Source organism: Leuresthes tenuis, unplaced genomic scaffold (genome assembly GCF_036924035.1).
Source record: "Leuresthes tenuis unplaced genomic scaffold, fLeuTen1.0.hap1 SCAF_14, whole genome shotgun sequence".
Classification (NCBI taxonomy): domain Eukaryota; kingdom Metazoa; phylum Chordata; class Actinopteri; order Atheriniformes; family Atherinopsidae; genus Leuresthes; species Leuresthes tenuis.
The window spans coordinates 6,769,260-6,791,223 of NW_027325368.1; the positions used below are offsets into that span (position 1 = coordinate 6,769,260).

Genomic DNA, 21,964 nt, shown 5'->3' on the forward strand with positions numbered 1-21,964 from the left:
CAAAGTGGTCTAATCCGATCACGAGCTAAACAAAATGGCTTCTGTTTAACTTTTGGATCTGTAAAAAGATGAAGTTGTTTTTTTTCTGTGGTGACAAAACGTGCTTCTTCGCTGGAACATTTACAGTTTAACTACACAGACTTCCTCTTACATGCAGAGTGATCTAAACACTCAAAGAGGGGCTTTATATAGAATTATGATCAATAAAGGGTCCATTCGTTTCCATGTAAATTCAAAACGACCTCAATGACGATATAATTAGTTCTAGCCTTAGATTTTAAGCAGTAAAACTTTGAAAGTCAGATTTTGAGTCACGTGTTCACTCTGAAAGTCTGTGGTTATTAACAGGAAGAATGCAGGTTCTGCTGCTGCTCTTGCAGTTAGTAAAGTAAAAGACTTTGAGCCACTTGGAGACTCCACAATGTCTTTGTTTGTGCTTCTGGCTCTGCTGCTCTGCATGGAGGCACCAGGTAGGAGATGAATACTGTTTTATGAAATGTTGTCAGTATAGACGATGGATGGACTGTCACAGTATTAAAAGCACAAACATTTGTTGAAAATATTTAGTTTCTATTTGTGCAGTGTAAAGCAGGGATGTAATTCTGGATGTCACAGAGGAATTCCCGAAGATTTGGGGTATTTTGTAATTGAGTTTGGTGAGAAGTAATACTGAATAATCTACAAACGGATGTATAAAACCTCCTACTTAAAATAGCTGTGCTCACTCTTCAGCCCTCCTCTTCTCTATGTGTATGTGGTCAAAACCCAATCTCTGTCCAGCACCACAACATCTTCTGTTATCACCTTGACAGAGAACATTCTGACCCTAAATAATATGCGGTGTGAGCAGTGGTGATTTTACTCTGTTATGCGTTTTCTGTTTCAGTGTTCAGCTCTGTGACTCCTGTGTTCGTACAGAAGGGAGGTGACGTAACTCTGGAGGTCACAGAATCTGATGTTCCTGAGGGTTTTTTAATTATTTCGTGGAAATTCAGCACAAATGATGTCTTAGTATCATTTTCACCTGGTAATGAACCAAGAGTCCATCCTGATTACTCTGGAAGAATTGAGTTTGTTAAGAAACTTTACTTTGTGAAACTGAAGAATCTACAAAAGACAGACAGTGGAGTTTATACTTCACGAGTGACTGGAGCTCAGGAAAAAACACTTGCTGAATACAACGTCACAGTACAAGGTGGGTGTCTTAACTTTTCAGACATTGATTCAGATTAACCTCTGTCATGTTTCTAAAACTTTAAAGAATGAAAAAACTCCAGCAGCTCTCGTAACATAAAGAACAACTTTATCAGACCAGGTTGTAGCCTCTATCAGGGTAATCCACATTTCTGAAGGCCACAAACCAAAATGAGTTGTTCACACAATAAAGCTGCTCTGTATGATACATGTTACTGGACTTTTTACTGCTGTCAGCTTAATCCCTTTTTTTCTGTGCACCTTGGAAGTTGGTAAAACTCTTCCCACCTCTTCCCTCAGATCCAGTCTCTCCAGTTCAGCTGACAGTGAACTCTGTGTCCAGCAGCTCAGACTCCTGTAACCTCACAGTGACCTGCAGCACAGAGGAAGACTCTCAGATCAGCAGCACTTTCACATGTGACACCAAAACCCGCTGTCAGGAGGGAGGAGAGACATCAGAGATCACTAAATCAGGTGCTTTTCTCCATGTCTACCTGTCAGATGAATCCATCATCTGTAACCATAGCAACCACGTCAGCAGGACCAAAGGCTTGATAAAGATTCAGGATTACTGCACCCAACATGATGGTAAGACTGAATGAAAATCTATGAACAGTTTGGTTTTAGACTAGATGAAAAACGTTTATATAACTTCCCTTTCACTGATCAGCAAGAGCAGGGAAGTACTCAAAGATACTTTTTTATTTAGATTAGAACAGAAAGATCTAAATGAAAGAAACAAAACAAAGATGGCATCCCTTCTTTCTGTTTTGCTGATGCTGTGTCATTGTGTTTGACATAATTTGTTTCTATTGGCACAAATAGACCAAACAAAGACCGGATGTTCAGTTTAAATCTTTTTTCAACACATCTTTGCACACAGATAGCCTGTCATGGACTCTATACATTTGAATAGATCTTCATTAAAATTTCTTGATATTTTAGATTTATTTCAGTGAGATGTTTAAAATGTCCAGATATTTTAATCCAGACTCAGTGAGATGAAATGCTGTTTTGTTACTTCTTTTATTCTGTGTGCATCTGCTGCTGTGATGAGTCAGCATGTTTGCTGTGTAACAGGCTCAGAGAGTCTCTCTGGTATCTCCTTCTGTCTGCTGAAGACGGCCGTGTTCTCTGTGGGTCTGATCATAATGGTGTCTGCTGTCATCACTGTCCACATGATGGAGAGACTCAAGAAGCAAGAATGAATAACTCTCTACAGACCAACTGTACATGGAGCTCATACACTTGAGGAACTCATAGTTTTGATGTTGGTATATTTACACAAAATGGACCTAAACAATATATTATTCAGAATAAATATAAATATATAATATATATATAAAGTAAAGTTTAATATGAAATGTAAACATATCATAAACGTTAAATGATTTTCTTGGTTATCATTTGATTAGATATGATCCTGACTGACCACTCTGTAAGATTTCCCATGTTAAAATGTATTGCTTTTTTTGTTTTTTAATATGTCATTTTAAACAACAACAAAAAACCACCTCTGCTCTGAGAGCTGCTTTTGGGAATCAGGTCTAATTCTGAATTCACCCCAAACTCAGAGTTGACCAGTCAGGAAGAAGGAAACTTCTTCTGTGGTTTCAGAACAGTTCATCAGTACTTCAGTCATTTGTAAGTAGGTTTACTCTGGACAGACATGGTGAATGGAAAAAGACAGAGCAGCAGGTCAACAGGTAAACAAAAAGCAGACTGTCTTAATATAAATTAAATAAATCAACTAATTCATTAATATACTGTTTAGGTTAGAAAATTAAAATGACTAATCCTTTTCCAAATGTTTATCTATTTATTCATATTTTATTGCTTCGTGTCCTAATTTAGACTTGTTTTGCGAGTGAAATATAAACATTTGTACATTTATAGACAGCCAACAACATTGCTCCTCTTTTTAAACTAGTTAATCCATACATGTGAGCATGGAAACTGCAGGGTCATCACCATCGTTCTCCTTCTTCTCTTGATATGTTTAAATTCTTAATGTACTCAATGAAAGGCCTCCAATATTTTAAATTGTAATTTTACAGGTTATGTTAACACGAGCTGATAAAGTCTATATGAAAAAAGTTTTTTGTAACACATTTCAAAGAGGACACTTTGACCTGAATTCATTAACTATGTGGTGAGAGATGTTATTTAATGAAAGATGTTGATCAAAATGATACTTGGTAACACTCAAGGTACAAGGTAATACTCTTGTTTAGTCTTAGGTTAAAAACTTGGTCCTTGACAGACTATTTCTACGCATTTCACTGCCTGTGGTTTTAAACAGGAAAAGCACAACTGTGAGGCTCACACTGTGCACAATGTGTTTCTCTGTGATACTCGCACTACCGGTCTGCACCGAAGCACCAGGTGTGACCGTTTAATGTGACTATGTGTGTGTCTTTGATGCAGTTAATTAACTGAGAATCAGTGGTGGATCTGAGGAAAACACCTTATGGTTAATAACATATTTACAACCTGGAAATTACATTTCTTTATCTGAGTAGGAGGGAGGAACAGAATCTGATAGGAGCATCTTCTTGTGTATCACTCTAAGAAATGATCCATTGTCACATGTATAACAAATGGGTCAGGATTAAAATGATTTGATGAAGGAATTGGAGTTTTCATTGCAATGAGTAATATTCAGTAATATTAAAATGGCTTACAGAGAGAAAGCTCCTCCACCAGTTGCTCAGTGAAGCTACACAACCAACTTATCTCATATGCTTCTGTAAAGAACTTTGTTTAATAATCTGGACCTGACTCACACAACATTAAGGAGGCTGGTATATTCATCCATGCATGTTGACACGTGCACAAACCTTCATTTGAGTTACCTTTTAAAGCAACTGTGTATATCCATCGTATCTTTTGTCATTTTAATCATTATATCTAATTTAATAGCATAAAAAAGACGTTGGTTCATCATGTTTTAGCTCAGCATCTTTGATTGATTTCGTTCCAACAAAAAGCAAAAATATTCAATGACAGTGAATGATACACATCAATAAAACTGCATCTGTTCAGCTTGTCTTCGTCTCTGCCATCAATCCAAATTGTTTGCCAGAGCTGCAAAAGTGGCAGGAAAAAACTATCCATGAAGAAATTTGATTTCCTAAAAACAACCACAAGTAAAAATGTTTTTTAAAGAGCTGAAAAAAAATCACAAAATAGAACAAGAAGAAGAAGAATAGAACATAAAAATATTTTATTTGTGCCCCGGGGGGTGGGGTTCAAAGGTACATTTTGTTTCAGTCATTTAATTCATGTCTAATTTATTCAAACTGTTGTAAACACAAAATAAATACAAGTCCTCAGATACAAGAATGGAAAACACATCTGTATGTGTTTTATAGACTCACAGATGCGCTCACGAAGGCACATTGAAATACCTTCAGCCAATATGAAAACATATATTTTGAATCAGGCTGATAAGAAACATGAACAACACTGCATAATGCTGCTTTAGACTGAAATAACAGAACAATACTTTCAAAACCTCATCTCTGCACTGTAAACTTTTATTCATATATATGGAAGTGACATTTCATTGTTTATCCTAAATGGTAAATGGACGCTTTTCTAGTCTAACTGACACACTCAAAGCGCTTCACTACATGCCGCATTCACCCCACTCACACACATAACTTAACTACGTGCTTTTCTAATCATTCATACACATTCATACCCCAGTGATACACTGGGAGGCAACGTGGGGTTCAGTGTCTTGCCCAAGGACACTTCGACATGAAGCCCGGGGAAGCCAGAGTCGATCCACCGACCTTCCGATTGGTGGGCGACTGCTCTTCCTCCTGAGCTACAGCCGCCTAAACAGCCTTTCAATCACATCATCACTTCAGAAATAACAGCAGTCCAGCATTATGGCAGCAGAATTGTAATCTGAATACCGTTTATGCCAAACAGATTTGCTTTGCCAAGGGAAGCTTTATGAATGTAAAATATGTAAAAATGTAAAATTATTTATTTATTTTTGTTACAATATTTAACATGTAATAGAACTGAACCGGACCGGGGGACAGGGAAAGAGGAAGAGCAAAGGAGAAGAAACAGAACAAAAATAGAAAGAAAAACCAGACAACCACCTGCTACACCTGTAAAAACAAACCAGAAGACAATCCACGGCCTCTGTAGGGAATCCAGCCTTAGCGCCACCAGGAGCACCTGAAAGCAGACAAGCTGAGAAAAAACAAACACACAAACAAACAAAAACAAGCACAAGAAGCGGTAATCGCATACAATACAGCTGTGAATATAGATGACCTGAGACGACATGATAATACATCAACTGCTTAGTGAGCATGCTACTGGGCTAATGAATGTGTGTGCGTGCGTGCGTGCGTGTGTGTGTGCATAAACATGCAATACACATGGCACAGGTCTTACAAAATAACCCTGCTTAGTTATGAGTGTATAAGTGTACAGAGCCACAATCCACAGCAATCAGAAGCAGGCAGAGAGGGCCACAAGACCAAGGCCACCAGCAGCCCCCACAGAGCACAGAACCCAGGAAGCCCACCGCAGGGACAACCACGCATCCACCCAGAAGACTGCAGAGAAAGCCCCCATAAGCACAGGGCACAGGCCCCCAGACATGGGCCGTGCATCGGACCCGGGACCCAGGAGCCCGAGCGCCCCCAACCCCCCGACAGAGGCCCCACCCAGTACCCGAGAGGGCCAAGCGCCCCAGACAGCCAAACATAATGGGCCAGCGCATGCCCCAGGGCTCCTGGCCAAGTGCCCCAGGAGTCAAGACGTGCCCATAGGTGGGTGAAGCCACGAGCAGAGTGGAGAGGTAACCCTCCCCCCCCCGATCAGGAACAGCACAAGCAGGCCAGAGGACAGCAAGTCCCAGACCCAGTCATCACCACACACACTTGTTCCTGTTTACTGTTAAACATAAGATGCAGCCTTAATCACGAGTGCTCAACACTGAGGTTTCTTTCCTGACTCATAACTGGTCTCAGTCAGAATCAGAATCTTAGTTTCTTTCATTTCCCTGGCTACACTGACCCTGAGATGCAAACACAATGATAGTTCAGAGAAATGTCACTTCATACCAGTACAGCTGTTCAAACTGTTGCCATGAGCATGCTAATGTAAAACAGACACTATGGACATCGACTGATCAGTTACAGCCATGAGGCTTCACATTTCTTACAAGAAGAAGTAACTAAAAATCTAAATAAAAAAATATAAAATTATGATATATACAAAAGAAGTAAAAAATGCAATAATAGAAAAACATTTACTGCAGTCAAACTAAGCTGAATTCTTAAAAAAAAAAGATCAGATATTACAGATCAATTCATTAAGGCAGCATTCATTTTGTTGTTGTTCAATTCAGCAAATAACTTTCTATGTAAAAATACTTTAAAAATGTCAAAAGTAATCTTTCACAATGTACCCTAAAAAGAGAGAAGTCTTATTTGTTCCTCTTTTAACTGTGTGTGTACAGACTGTCCTTCAGGACCTTTTAACCAAAATGAATTTTTTTGAAACCATGTAAAATTGAAAAAAAAAGACATTTGGGTAATAAGAGCTATATAAGTCATCACTTCCATTCCATATAAGTCATCACTTCCATCCATGCAAATCAAATAGCATCAACTGTAATAACTGTGCAGAGGATGAACTGGAAATGATGTAGGATCAGTCTGTGGAGTCCAGCTCCTCCAGATGGCAGTTTTTCAGGTCAGAATGGGCTTTTGTACCTGTGCATACACACTCTCTGCAGCTTTGCCTCCATTCTCAGTAAAACCCATCTGAGTGTGAAGCCCTATCATGCTGTAGGTGGTGGTTGGACTTGAAGCATCATCTGTTGAATTCTCACCCTGACCTTGGGCAGGTGGGACCTGCAGAACAGATTAAAGACAAGATTTCTGCAAAGGTTTTGCATCGATTTCACTTGCAAACACTCTGTATTCACAAATGAGCAGCATATGACCTCTATCATTTAAAAAGTTACACTGTCTGCATCCCAGACTGCAACAGTGAAAATGCAGATTCAAACTGTGAAGTATGATCCTGTTCCCCATTTACTGCACCATTTGAAATATGCAACCTGGAGCACAAGTTGTTTGTTGTATGAGCTCCTCTTAAAACATATCTTCTAATGAGGTTTAAAACACAAATACATACATTCATCAGGAGTTTGTTGCCACATACACGACACAGAGAAGCACACTGCAGTTATTTGCAGACAGGACATAAGCAGGATGTTTGGTTAGATGCATCTGAAAACCTGACAGGCTGATAAAGTCGAGGCAAAACATCACAACAAACAACTTGACCAGTGACTTCACCAGGTGGTATTTCTGCAGCAGGAAGTCAACAAGTCCCAAGCACAGAAAAAGATATTTGACTGTCTCGTGTCAGCAGAAAGGCAACAGTTCAGAAATGATGTTTTAAAAAGACTGACAGTTACCTGAGGGACAGCGTACACGGTGTTTTCAGCATCCTCTCTGTCATCTGCAGGAGACATATAGAGACATACTTGATGAGGCTTAAATTCACCATGTCTTGTACTTTACTGCATTTTTGCATCTTTAGATTACTTATGTTTTGTGCTTTACAAAAGTGTTGAGCAACTCTTCATTTCTTTATATTTAGCTTCCAAGCAGCCAGACTTTTCATAGTCGCTTAAAGTGGACTTCAGCAACAGTTTTTAAAGCTTTCTGAGGATTTTTTCTCAATGTTTCTCTCTGGACATTAGCTGCTTTTTAACTAATTTTAGTCCAGTCTTTTCACCTGATACGTCAGAGGAATGTGTTTTGGTTTGTTAGGCCACTTAAGACTGATTGTGTGTAATTCAAGCATTTAAAGGAAACCTCAACAAGACAAGAAGACAAAAGACAAAATAAGTATCAGACCTAAAAAACTATCGGCAGCAGATAAATAGTATATGAAAGCGATGTCCTTTGGAAATAGGATGAAAAGTCCAGCACCTGACACCTGACATAAGTACACCTGACCTGAGAAATGCATCTGGACCTTCAGTTGTTGACCTCAACATTATTGAAGCAGTGTGGGATCATCTGACAGAGAACGGAACAAAAGGCAGCCGACATCCAAAGAAGAGCTTTGGGATGTCCTTCAAGAAGCCTGGAGAACTATTCCTGAAGACTCCTTACAGAAATGACAGAAAGCTTGTCTGAGAGGGTTCAGGCTGTGTTGGAGAATAAAGGAGCTCAGACCAGATGTTGACATTAAAGCTCATGAGAATGATACAAAGACTATTATTTGTTTCCATTTAAAGCTGCATTTACATCCCTTTTCCCTAAATGAGGGGTGGCTCACAGTGCACAGTATTGTCTGCCAAAATTTAGTGACAAAATGATTAATTCTTCTTACAGAAGCACACATTACAGCCATGATGTGTACAATTAGATGTTTTTTTCTTGCCAACATGTAACAGAGGCATCCTAAAAAGTGGAAACAGATCCTTCTTATCCGTATGTGCAGCAAACAGTAGCATTTATAGACTGTTGGACTTACATTTTCCTTTCCTTTGCTTATAATATACTCCTCCTATTATCGATACAACAATTATGGAAACAACAACAATCGGGATGAGGTGGTAACGGTCTTCTTGTGAGGCTGCAAAGAAAAAACAACAGATTAGAAAACGATGTTAGGTTTTCTGCTATGTTACATCATTTGTACTCCATCTTGGGGACCTGAGCTTTTGTCCAACTGCCTTTCAGACATATAATTCACATCATCACATTGTGGTGATGAATGTAAATACTAACTGTATACATTTACAGTGTGTAACACCTTAGAGTCACCTGGAGATGCTCAGGCTGACTGGTAGTTGTACAAAATGAAGGTCATCAGAGACAGTTCATTTTCTGTCTGGTCTGTTCTTGAATTTAGGAAAATAAAACACTGGTGTGAGAAGGTTGATCATTTTGTTGTATCTCAGGTCTCTGCAGACTGTGTTTAACAAAGACAATCAAATGTTCAAACTCCCTAAGAATGATTTTATAAAAGACTTAATAAGACTGAAGTGCTATAAGTTCACATTGTTAAGAGAAAGAAAGAAGAAACAGCAACAAACAAATCATCACCTACATCGAAAAAAGTTCCGTTTAAACTGATTCTATCTTTGTTTGGTCTATTTGTGTCCATAGAGTCAAATTAATAACAGAAAAAGATAAATATGTCAAACACAATGACACAGCATCAGAAAAACAGAAGAAGGGAGGCCATCTTTGTTTTGTTTCTTTCATTTTGATCATTCTGTTCTAATCTAAATAAAAAAAGTATCTTTGAGCACTTCACTGTTGCTGATCACTGAAAGGGAAGTTATAGAGTAGTTTTTAATCGGGTTTAAAACCAAACTGTCCATAGCTTTTCATTCAGTCTTACCATCATGTCGGGTGCAGCGATCTTGAAACTTTATCAAGCCTTTGGTCCTGCTAACCTGGTTGCTATGGTTACAGATGATGATTTCATCTGACAGGTAGAACTGGAGAGAAGCACCAGATTTAGTGATCTCTGATCTCTCTCCTCCCTCCTGATAGCAGGTTTGATTGAAACATCTAAAGATTCTGCTGATCTGAGAGTCTTCCTCTGTGCTGCAGGTCACTGTGAGGTTACAGGAGTCTGAGCTGCTGGACACAGAGTTCACTGTCAGCTGAACTGGAGAGACTGGATCTGAGGGAAGAGGTGGGAAGAGTTTTAGACACCAGTAAGAACTTTCTGGGATTTCTGGCACAATTTGACCAACTTCCAAGGTGCACAGAAAAAAGGGATTAAGCTGACAGCAGTAAAAAGTCCAGTAACATGTATCATACAGAGCAGCTTTATTGTGTGAACAACTCATTTTGGTTTGTGGCCTTCAGAAATGTGGATTACCCTGATAGAGGCTACAACCTGGTCTGATAAAGTTGTTCTTTATGTTACGAGAGCTGCTGGAGTTTTTTCATTCTTTAAAGTTTTAGAAACATGACAGAAGTTAATCTGAGTCAATGTCTGAAAAGTTAAGACACCCACCTTGTACTGTCACGTTGTATTCAGCAAGTGTTTTTTCCTGAGCTCCAATCACTCGTGAAGTATAAACTCCACTGTCTGTCTTTTGTAGATTCTTCAGTTTCACAGAGTAAAGTTTCTTAACAAACTCAATTCTTCCAGAGTAATTAAGATGGACTGTAGGTTCTCTACCAGGTGAAAATGATGCTAAGATATCATTTGTGCTGAATTTCCACGAAATAATTAAAAAACCCTCAGGAACATCAGATTCTGTGACCTCCAGAGTTACGTCACCTCCCTTCTGCACGAACACAGGAGTCACAGAGCTGAACACTGAAACAGAAAACACATCATAAATATCAAACATAACATATGACTTCAAACAAAATATAACATTATGGATAATCAGTTCAAATGTATTGCTGATCATGATTGATAAAGTGTTAAATTTTAATTTTTCAGCACATCTGTCTAAGATTCAGGAGTTCAACAGGTGAAACTGAGCCAAATGAAAAGCAGGTTATCAGTCTTTTTTTCTCTGTATATTCTGTCTCTTCTGTAAAACAGGTGACTTTTCTTCATCCATCCTGCTTTATTTACTCTGGTAGATTTGACCTTTTGCTCAGTCTGCATGCTGTTATCATCATGGCCAAAATTCTAGTTAATGAGATTCAATCTAATGATGAGACAGTAAAAAATAACCTTTACTACATTTTAATATCTCTCACTTTGGAATATATCATGTATTGTAACAGGTGCTGTCAGTCACTCATAACTTGTTTTTATTTAGCTTTTTAAACGGTCAGTGAAAATCTATTTAAGACACTAAAACCCAACTTTTGTTTGTGTCACAATCAAGAGGAAGAAACACAAACAAAAGACACATCTCAGAGTTAGTAACTGAGCACAGATCTTTTACAACTTATGAGGGGAAATTGTGGTGAATTGGGATTATAAAGTATATTGTTGGGATGAAGATGACTGCAAGTATAGAAGAAGGTAAACCGATGACTGGTGAAGTGGTGGGAGAAAAGATTAAGGCTAAGCAGTGAGTGTGGATGACTGGCAGGGGGGGGCATCTCATCCATACCACAACCGAAAGGGTTCCAGGTTCGATTCCCAGCAGGGGCCTTTCTGTGTGGAGTTTGGTTCTCACTGTGTATGCGTGGGTTCCCTCCGGGTACTGGAGTACTGGGGTTGACTGGTAACTCTAAAATGTCCCTGGGAGTGAGTGTGAGCGTGCATGGTTGTGTGTCTCGTTTGTCTCTCTGTGGCCCTGTGATGGCGACCTGTCCAGGGTGTCGCTGCCTCTCACCCAATGACAGCTGGGATAGGCTCCAGCCCCCCTGCGACCCTAACTTGGATTAAACGATGGATTATTAAACTCCTCTAAAATTGGAACAGCTGCACTATTTCATAATGTAATTTCACTACTCGGAGGATAATTCACCCCCACTCCAGCCTACACATCACTTCCTGTTGTATTTCACTGCAGCTATGAGAACTAAAATAGAAAACGAAACTGACAATGCATGACCAATCTCTCACAGTGTTCTTTTTGTTGAGGGTTGTTTTTTGTGCCAATTTTAAAAGTCTATACAATTTACTGAAGCGTAAAACATTCTGTAAATGCCACAAAATGAACAAAACTATCTGTACACTGATCCCAAGTCCTGGTCGTGAATATAAAGCTGTTAAGCTGTTAGTGTACAACATGCAACACCAAGGAACAAATTTAGGTTGCAACACCTGAGATGTCAGGATAGAAGTTAGTGCGAGCAATCCCCAGGCTGTGAAACATTTATAGAGTTTTACAGCAGGTAAAAAGGTAAATAGAGATTATTTGTTCTTGCTCATTTCTTCTTCTTCGAAGAAAACAAGATCATGACCATGTAATATATACATATATATATATTTAACAATAATAATATATATATTGTGTAATATTGAACCAGAATGGTCTATTCATGTCCACAACATATGATGCATAGTATTCACATGTAACAAACAAAAATTCCCCAGACTGCTCATTTTACTGCCAAACATGTGGTTTTTTCACTGTGTAACTGTGAACTACTACAAAATACTGACTTTCTGTCCAAAAACTATGCAGATAATCACTACTTTTATTTGCTCTTAGAGTAAATGTGTTGTTTCTCCTCCGTACCATAGGTACAAAGTATTTTTGAGGTACTTTAAGTGTAATTTGTTTGCTTCTCTCAAATTTCCTAAATGTACCCATGTTCGATGATGCTTTTATTTAACCTAAAGTAGGAACCAATGAATATTTTATTGTTATTTTACAGGAAATTACTCTTCAAGTTTCAAAGAGTTACTTTGTCATTTTCAGGAATTAAGACTGCATGTCTCCTTCTCATGAAAGATGACATAAGAAGTACACCACATTAAATTCCCGTGAAAATAAACTTATCGCTTCCCAGTAACTACGATAAAACCTTTTTTAAACCAACTAACTGTACAAATTTTTTGCCTTTACAGCCTTTTTTTTCATGATCTAAAAATTTTCCAGAGCTATTTTAAAACAAGACTTCAGAAAAATAACGTAATCAAGATCTTGAAATATTAGACAAATAGATGTTTTTTACCTTGTTTTTCACATAAACAGAAGAGAAAGAGAGCCCACAGAAATGCGATGCGTTCCATTCTCAAAAGCACGAGGAAGTCTATGAGATTGAGGAAGTACATCAACTGACTTTCCTGACCTATATCTATAGTCAAGCTGTTCTTCATGATGTGTGTTTAACAGTTTGGGAGGATGCCCCAATTAATAGGAAATTCTGTAATGACTGTAGAACAAATGTGGAAGCAAAACAAGTAACAAAAGTGATTTATTTTCAGTAAAAATACAAATTTCACGTCTGTTTCACAGACAAATCTGGGGTATATCATGCCTCCCCAGACCCCCTGCGACAGAACTCAGAGCTGTGTTTCCTGTTTTATTGTGGCATCTCGTTCAGTTTCATGCTTTACCCTTCTCTTTCCCCTGTCTCCGTCAGCTTTCTTCCTAATTAATTCACTTATCTTACCTGTGTCTCTGTGTCTGTGCTCAGTTTATATTCTTCCAGTTTTCATCCAGGTTTCATCATAACCAAATTCTGACCATATCATTCCTCACACTTCAAATAGAAAAAAAAACAGATATGAGTTTAAGAAAACACATCTTTAATATTAATATGGGGAATCCACTACACATGACTTCATAAGAAACATCACTAAATATTTTTGATAGCATTATAAAAATGTTAAATTGAAACTTTAATAATTTGCCAAAAAACGGAAGGATAGATCCAGCAAGAGATCAGATTTCAGTATCTTACCTTCAGCGGTGCGTTCCATCACTCCCAGAACGCTCTTCTTTCTTCTATTTTCTTTCTCAATTAGTTTTTCATGTTGTTTGCCAAACAAAACAAAATCTCAAGATTAAACGATGGTCTTAAACAGAGCAGATGTGTCAAAAGTATTCACATTCATTACCCAAGTAGAAGTATGGATACTAGAGTTTAAAAAGACTTCTGTAGAAGTTGAAGTATCAACTCGAGCTTTTTATTCAAGTAGAAGTATATTAGTACTGGCTTCAAAACTACTTAAAGCATAAAAGTAAAAGCAATGTAAAGAAAAAAAAAGCCAAAAAAGAAAAAAAGAGGAGTAAGTATGGTCAACAGTAGTATGTGTGCCTTAATCCATTCAGTTTTGGCACCCATAATAAATGAAGTCAGGCAGATTCTATTGAAATAAAATATTTCTATCAAACTTGAGTCAATTTGACAGTTTGATTTAAAAAAGACAAAAAAAGAAAAATATCAAAGTTTTATTTATTTTATTAATCATGAGACATGTTAAATTCCTACAGAACATTTAGACATATAACTGTATACTGTTTTATCAAACTTGGTGTCAAAGTGCCTCCAAATTGTTTTTCTGATTATTTTCTGGGTCATTTTTACAATTAATCTTAAACAGAAGTCTGATTCATAAAGAAGAAAAAGCTCAACTACATTCCACAAACCTTCCTGCCTCCAGCTGTGTCTAACATCTGCATAAATTATCTAAAACACCAACTAAACCCTTAAACTCATCACCAGTTCGACACATTTATCACTGTTTCATCTACATTACCTGAAACCCATAGTTATAACTTTAAAATAAGCCATTGAACAGCAAAATTAAGAGAAACTTTCTGTCCCGCATGTATTTCAGTTATTGATCCAAATGAAACTGATCGCACCCGATGGTTCTTCCCAAAAATGACTCATCCATGCCAGCAGCACAGAGCGTCACCTTGTCACAGGATAGTAAAGCCTTGTATGACCCAAGTGACAGCAAGCAATAAGAATTAGAAACATATTATATGGTATAACTTGGCATGTTACATACTTTCATAATTAGATCCTGACATTGGTTGTCTCAACTTTGAAGCAACGAACAATAAAAGTAAAGTGGTTACAACAGTCTTATAGTAAACGATTGCTGAAATTCCTGGGAAAGCTCATGTGATAGATTTTCTAATTCTGTGGGATTTCTGTGTCACTAAACTTTCCATTACGTTTCACCATCAGTCTTCCTGTACTGACAGCTAATTCATGACATTTTCTCTCCATGCAACGCTCTGATCTGGAATAAAATATTTAGTTTATTGAGAAGTAAACTGTGATATCTTTGAAGTTTGGGTGGAAAGATGCTTTTGTTTTTATTCTAAATTTGATGGACACCAGAAAGAACTTGAATACAATAATTTACTGTAGATAGATGAGTGTACAGATAAAGTGACAAATTACTGCTTTGCAGCAAACAGTGGTGAATCTGATAAAAGGCTTCAATCTTATGATTAACTCCATGGATGCCCTCATGTTGCATGGATACGTCTGATATTTCTCTTTGTAATAAGTTCTGTAAAAAAAAACATTAAACATTGACAAAAATTAGTGTTTTGTGATTCAGAGCATGAAACAGTTAAATCTCCTCTTAGCTGTAACTTTCTTTTCAAAACTATCTACAGTTTCCACCAGAAAACTGAATAAAACACTGAATTATTTCATTTAAATGCACGGCTCATTTATGATTGTACATATGAAAAGTTTAGATCCTTTCTAATGTCTTAATTAATCAAAGGCCCACAACAAATGAAGCAGAAGATGTGCACGTTATTTAAAACAAAAAGATTTAAAAAAAGCAAGGAGTAGCAGCAGGAATCAAGGAGACAACACATTTGAACATTTATGTATTTTTATAATTTTACACAACTGTTTGTAACAGAGTGTGTGTGGTTGTTTGTCTCTGTGTGGCCCTGTGATGGACTGGCAACCTGTCCAGGGTGTATCCTGCCTCTCACCGGATGACCGCTGGGATAGGCTCCAGCCCCCCCGGGACCCAACCGACGGATTAAGCCGGTATAGAATGGAAGGATGTATCTACATTAGTTAACCCATCTGTCTTTCATCTGTAATTCATCCAGCTGTTTATCTCGCATTTACATGATGATTTGGGGCACTCGCTCTTCACATAGTTGCCAAGCTTACTGGCACATTTTGGCAAATAGAACTTTACAATTTCACTATACAATATGTACACATTAAGGCTTGTAAATACATCATTTCTGTGTATTTCAGCTGTTGGATGTGGGAGGTCTGGACTTGTAAACTCGGTCAACCTGAGCATACACTGTCTCTGGTAGGACTGAGTCATTGGTCTGAACAGAATTCTCAGGTCCACTGTGAAACTGAACAAAGGCATAAGTTGTTGTTGGAGAAAGACCTGAAGCATCTTCTTCATGTTGGTCACGTACATTTTCGCCTGGATGAAAGTCCTAAAGATAAATCGGAAGCATTTTGTTAGGAAACAAGTACAGTGTCTGTTGGTGTATGAGTGAGAAGTCAGACAGCTGGTTTGAATAGATTAAAACAGAGTTCGTTCAAGTCTTTGAACAAAAGAAAGCAGCACAGACACCCAAATATGAGCATACAGCAGGATCAGCATCAGCAGACTGGGTGGAGCAGTTATTGTAGCAAGAAATGGACGAGATTAGATAGATCAGAGTGTTTTGATTGTTTTGCACATGGAAAAGTTCTGAACTTAAAGTAAAAGTTATTTTGTTCTGCAGATTTAGTTTAAAATTTCAAAATGTCTCACAGTGATTATTAGTTCAGTTTGACTGGCAAAATGGGAGAGTTTTTCATTAAAAAAAAAAAAAAGAACTTCCATCTTACCTCAGAACGTTTTCTCCTGTTATTTTTGCAGTATATTGTACCTGTAGGTCATAAAAAGTAAAGGTTGTTTGGCTTGATTGAAGTTTGTTTTTTTTGTTAACCTTAAAGCATTCATTTCCGCCTTTCTTGGTCTGCATACATAGAGAAGAGCTAGCGGAGTTTGTTGAACGTTTATCAGAAATTACTAAATTACTCTAGATGTTGAATGTAATGAAAAGTCATTAACCTACATTAGTTACAGATGTTCTTACAGCCCTGCCTGCCGTTGTAGAGTAGATCAGGCAGGCTGTGATTAACATTAAATATGGAAAAACTCATCCCTTTTAGCAGTCAAAGTGATTTTTATTCAGCGGATGACAAAATATATCCAAACGTGCATAAAAACACATATCACCCAATCATCTAAACTGATGTAAAACAGCTTCACTGCAGCTCATGCTCCAAAAATCTATTTCATCAAACACAGGTTTCGACCTTTGTTTTTAAAATCATTTCTTATGACTTAGTCCCTCTCAGGTTTAATCAACTAATTGAGTTTAATGTCTAAAGGCACGTTAAACATGGAGTTTTGAAAAGTAAATGCTTTATTTGAATGAAATTGTAATGTAAGAGAAGTGAACAAAACCTGCAAATCTCACCAGGAAGAACTCGTAAACAATTCAAAGTCACGACCTTTCACATAATTATCAAAAAGGACCTAATCGAGCGACTCTCACCTTGTGAAATACATGGATTACCAAATAAAACAACTGTTGAAAATGAACTGCTATAGAGCTAATAACTACGTTTTTGGGGGGGTTACAGTAAATAGTTCCCCGCTGGTTTAACCAACTGGGAGTGACAGAAGTGTTTTGGCTCAGTTTGATCTGAGTAATTAATACCACAAACAGTAAAATAAAGCTGAAAACAGATTTTTCACTGGAAAGAAAAGAAAAAGTGGTTGATTTTCAACATTATTGATTTATTGTTTTTGAATGTTGACTTTTGTATTTTAATGTGAATAATGAACTTTATTCACATAACAACTCAGGAAAATTGTTGTTGAACCGGTTCTAAACTGCTGCAGCACATTATAAATGCACCTGGTGTCTTTAATAACTGATTGTTAAACTAATTGTGTTGATTTGTTGAAAAGCGAACTGAGACTTACAGACTATGCAAAAGATTGCAGCCAGGAGAGATGTTGTTCCAACTCCAATCATAATAATGGTTGCTGCATTGGAAACTGGAATGATTTCTGTAAAGAAATTAAGATAATTATATCAGAAATGTCCAATAATTTCAGGGGTGGCTAAAATGCAAAAGGAAGAAGAAATGATATCACAGTCTGATTTAAATGTTCTTTTATCTCAATAACAAACAACTGGGACAACAATCGTGTCTCTGAGTGATGACAGTGTATCTGTGATAATGAGCGGACGACCCTTCGGCATTCAGGTGTTTTCTTTCGGTAAAACCAACGTTTCCTGCTCAGAAAAATGTAGCCAAACTAAACCGTCATTCAGTCTCTGCCAACGCAGGCACAGACCAAAAATTTTCATTTTTAATTCAATGTGCTTCTGCTGTGTAAAATATCAAAGTACTTCTCACTTCAAGTTCTCAATTACTGCCTGTGTATCGTTGTGGCTTTTAAATCTTACCTGGTTTTGTCTCACAATGAGATAAAATCTTAGTTTCACTATGCTCCCAGCTCACTTGGTTGCTATGGTTACATATGATGAGGTGTTCCCGCAGGTAGACATCGAGAGAGGCAGAATTTGACGTGATCTTCGAGCTTGAGTCTTTCACCAGAGAGCAGTTTGTATCATTTTTACATTCAATAGTTACGGTGATCTTTGAGTCCTGTGCTGTGCAGGTCGCAGTGAGGTTACAGGAGGGGGAGAGGTTGCTGTTGGGGGTCACTGTCAGCAGAGCTCGAGAGACTGGATCTGAGAAATAACATCAGGTAGGAATGGTTTTAAAACATTAACTAAAGACTAAGAAAAATTATGCCTTTTAAAAGAAACCTACCTTGGACAGTGACGTTGTAGTCGGCTACAGTTTGGTCTTCACCACCAATAAATGTTGCCTTATAAATCCCACTACCATTGTGTTGTACATTATTTATGAGCAATGAATAATTGTGTGTAGAAAAATTAGCCCTTAATTTGTATGTTTTAAAGAGGAGCACATTATCGGGAAAACTGAATTTTACTACGCTATTAGTGCTATTAAATTTCCAGAAAAAATCTGTCTCTTCTGTAATTCTAACAATTGTGTTTGCATCCAGAAGTAAGTCTGTTCCATGCTTCACGAACACACGTCCAGGCCCTAAAAGAACATTTACACAAGAACAGAGATTAGAATCACAGTCAGCAACAGAGATCTTGTGACATTAAACACATTTTTTTTAATATTTGATCATTCTATCATGTTTGCCCTAAACAGAGAAAACACACAAGGGCTTTTTCAACCGAGCCAGATCTGTTGGATTATGGGAAATCCTCCAGCCAAAATTAGTTTGGTTCTCCAAAGTTGGAGATTTCTCTCCTCCCACTTAGTTCAGTGAGCATATTGCCTTACTGGCTGCAGTGTAAAACTTTAAACCCTTTTCCACTTGAAAAACTGACACTCTGCATTATTATAATTTTCTAATTCTATGAAACTTATCTTTAAGCTGTGATTGGTACAATAAGAGACTCAAGCAAACTCATCATAGCCATTAAAAACAAGTATGCAGATGTGAAATATGATGCAGTAATTTCATGTGAAGTTTCAGCATCACATGGTCCAATAAATCCCAGTTATTAATATTCATGTTCTGCTACATTGTGACTGCATGTGTGTCATATTAATTTATTTCTGTTAAAGCAAACTATGAAAATGTAACTTTATAATATCTCTGCATCATATTAGGTACTAAAAAATCTGGGGGGGTCCCTCAAAAAAACAACAACTGTCCACCTGAGGATTTGAACACTCTGCCTTTGCATCCTGAGAGATTTCTTTACTGACAGCTTATTTCACATAAATGGATGTCATCTGTGTTATATTTTTTTGTCTATTTAAACTTAAAGGTTCACAACAGAGAACAGTTTTGGTAAAGTTTCAACAATCAGAAATACGGCGCAAACTATTTACATCAAGACAGTCGATGACCTGTCTGAACACAAAGTGAAAGTTCTGACATCTAGAGTCCAAAAAATGTCTTTGTTAACACATTTTCTACATTGCTGCACATCTGAATGAAGATTTGTGGGGATGGAAATTAAAACAAAACAAACAACCTCAGCCCAGTAAAGTCTCCATGATCCTGATCATTTTACGGTACATTTGCACCAGTTAATATATGTGTAATGCACATGTTTGTCCACTTTTCCAATACACAGCAGTGTCGCAAACCATAGTTGTAGATTATGAGATGGTAACGTATCCGTTTGCTATTATTTTCTGTTGGGCAGCGTTCATGACGTGACACGAAGTGCAATGCATTAAAATGGAGATGTACAAACTGTCTCACCTAAACAAAGTGTAACTCCTAACTGTAACCACGGGCGGATGAGAACGTTGCAGAAAAGTACGAGTTAACGAGTGGGAGGAAAGCAGAAGAGTACGACGAATGTTGTAAACGCTGAGCAAGAAGAGAAGCTGTTCAAACGTCACTAAAGTCTCCCCACCATCCCTACTTAGAGGCGTTTGTGGCCAAATACACAAGATCAAGACATTTAACGTAGATGACATTGCTGTGTTTTGGATGAACAATTCTGTATCTGTAAAATATTCTGCTACTGCTGATACTACCTGCTGTTGTGTGTTTGTTGTTTTTCTTTCTCTTTCTCCTGGGCTAAGGATCTTTCTTGCTGCTGTAACAATGAGAATTTCCCTATTGTGGGACAATAAAGGGAAATGTAATGTAATCAAATCTAATCTAATTACAGAATATGACAGTTTGATAACAGACTGTAATTTTAAAGTGTCTTCCGTCATCTTTTTATGTGTTAACTAAGTTTTTTTTTGTGTGTCTTGTTTAGGACCATGTTGTGTGGTAATAAATCATCCAACATGTGTATTTCTAATTGATTATCAGCCTTGGTATCACTGAACTTAATGCACCTTCATTATTCTTAGTCTGAAGCCAGTGTGGTGACAGTCAGACAAGCCACACTCAGTGGCAGTGAGTAAGACTGGGTGGGGACCGAACATACAGTTTTATGTCAATACTTTACAGACATCCATGGTAAACTTAAATCATTAGTGTTAGATTTAATGTGAGGATCTAAATCCACTCAAAATTTACAAAAATAATAGATAAACGTTTTGTTTTGGCTTGTTTTTTTTGGCTGGCAACATTTCAGTCCTCACAATTGTTCCACATTAGTGAGCATGGCCAGTCACTGATAAATTAGAGTTGTATTTCTCACAAAAGTTAGTGGTTTAAATCAGAATCAGGTACCATGGGATGAAAATGTAGATGTGTGGATTCTTTAATGTTCGCAGTTCTTTTCCCAGGAAACTTTTCCCTTTAAACTTAAGTTTTACAGAAAGTTTTTCACAACCACCGTGAGCTTGCGTCTCTTCCAATTAATGAAAGTTTGTTTTATGTGTTTGCTGATGTGCAGAGCAACAAAAGAAAATTTGTAAGAAGAATAAAAATGTTTTACCTTGTGCGACAAGTGAATCCAGCAAAGCGGCGATAAGCAGGAGAACAAGAGCTGCCATGTCAACTGTCAAACTGCTAAAAAGGAAGTAAGACAGAGCCTTGAACGGTTGAACAGAAGTTAATTTCCTTCCTCGCCCCTACGTCACAACAGATTCCAGTTTCTGTTGACTTCATAACATTTTGGTAATAACTTAGTGTCAGAGACGGAGCAGATGAACAAACTGTGGAAATCCAGACTGATTCAGTCAGAGATGCCTGCAGGTGTTCCCGTGATGCAAGAATTCAATAGGTGGTGAAAACTGTGGTCCTATCTCAGTATGGAACCTAGCCCTGTAGGGACTAAAAGCCTGATGTTGTAATATTACGTCTTTCTAAAAACTTAGACTCATACCAGCTCCTATAACATCTACGAGGTGAAAATGTTTTGCTAAAAATGTTCTATGTCTGGGTGTTACGGGTGTGACCAAGTGATATTAACTGCACAGACCCAGAATAAACTGGAACCAGAGACTGCTATACAAAAAATATAAATTTTATTAACAATGTATTTTTTCATAAAATACTAACCTCTAGAGTGAGTAAATTATAAAAGACAAGATAAAATCAAACCAAACATGAGATGGTTAAAAAGAAAACAACCCTGGGACTAGACTGCACGACCGGGGGGAGGGGGGGGGCTTCTGAAGTTATGCACAGCAAGATAAAACATCACAAACACATGGCAATTTATGACTGAAATACCACTACACTCAATTTACCTATTCACAGCAATCTTAAAGTGACAAACCACACAATAGGGCACACATGCAAATGACCGCACTGCTACTCAGTCTCCCCCCTTAAAGATGGCAGAAAACTCCACAAAAAAAAAAACAACCTGCCCAAATGATAAATT

General features: G+C 37.6%; 2 protein-coding genes and 1 long non-coding RNA gene across 4 annotated transcripts in view; 1 reads left to right on the forward strand and 2 right to left on the reverse strand.

The window, feature by feature from the left end:
- The first annotated feature begins 380 nt into the window (after positions 1 to 380).
- Positions 381 to 21,964, forward strand: part of LOC140268724 (SLAM family member 5-like) — a 101,870-nt gene continuing 80,286 nt past the window's right edge. Inside the window, exons 1-4 of one of the 2 annotated variants that reach the window (XM_072363691.1) lie at positions 381 to 470; positions 887 to 1,195; positions 1,495 to 1,782; positions 2,275 to 2,464. In XM_072363691.1, the coding sequence (XP_072219792.1) occupies positions 422 to 470; positions 887 to 1,195; positions 1,495 to 1,782; positions 2,275 to 2,402 (774 nt within the window). In that variant the 5' untranslated portion in view covers positions 381 to 421 and the 3' untranslated portion in view covers positions 2,403 to 2,464. The remainder of the gene's footprint in view (positions 471 to 886; positions 1,196 to 1,494; positions 1,783 to 2,274; positions 2,465 to 21,964) is intronic. The other variant, XM_072363692.1, reaches the window with a different exon arrangement.
- Positions 6,577 to 12,876, reverse strand: LOC140269334 (SLAM family member 9-like). The gene is made up of 6 exons (XM_072364383.1): positions 12,813 to 12,876; positions 10,231 to 10,539; positions 9,604 to 9,891; positions 8,728 to 8,829; positions 7,658 to 7,701; positions 6,577 to 7,085 (listed from the first exon to the last, which is right to left on the reverse strand). Exons 1-6 carry the CDS (start codon positions 12,868 to 12,870, stop codon positions 6,921 to 6,923), a joined length of 966 nt encoding a protein of 321 aa, XP_072220484.1. The 5' UTR covers positions 12,871 to 12,876; the 3' UTR covers positions 6,577 to 6,920.
- LOC140269355 (uncharacterized) lies at positions 13,980 to 21,258 on the reverse strand. Its single transcript, XR_011907605.1, has 4 exons — positions 21,071 to 21,258; positions 18,441 to 18,740; positions 17,581 to 18,358; positions 13,980 to 16,030 (listed from the first exon to the last, which is right to left on the reverse strand). It is a non-coding gene; the product is annotated as an uncharacterized lncRNA (long non-coding RNA).

What these genes read in the sequence shown, in the direction of transcription:
- LOC140269334 (XM_072364383.1), bottom strand. Translation starts at nt 12,870, where the DNA reads ATGGAACGCATCGCATTTCTGTGGGCTCTCTTTCTCTTCTGTTTATGT. An exon ending in CTGTTTATGTGAAAAACAAG is followed by an intron (nt 10,540 to 12,812) that starts GTAAAAAACATC and finishes TTTCTGTTTCAG; the next exon opens with TGTTCAGCTCTGTGACTCCT. An exon ending in CCGTGTACGCTGTCCCTCAG is followed by an intron (nt 7,086 to 7,657) that starts GTAACTGTCAGT and finishes TCTGTTCTGCAG; the next exon opens with GTCCCACCTGCCCAAGGTCA.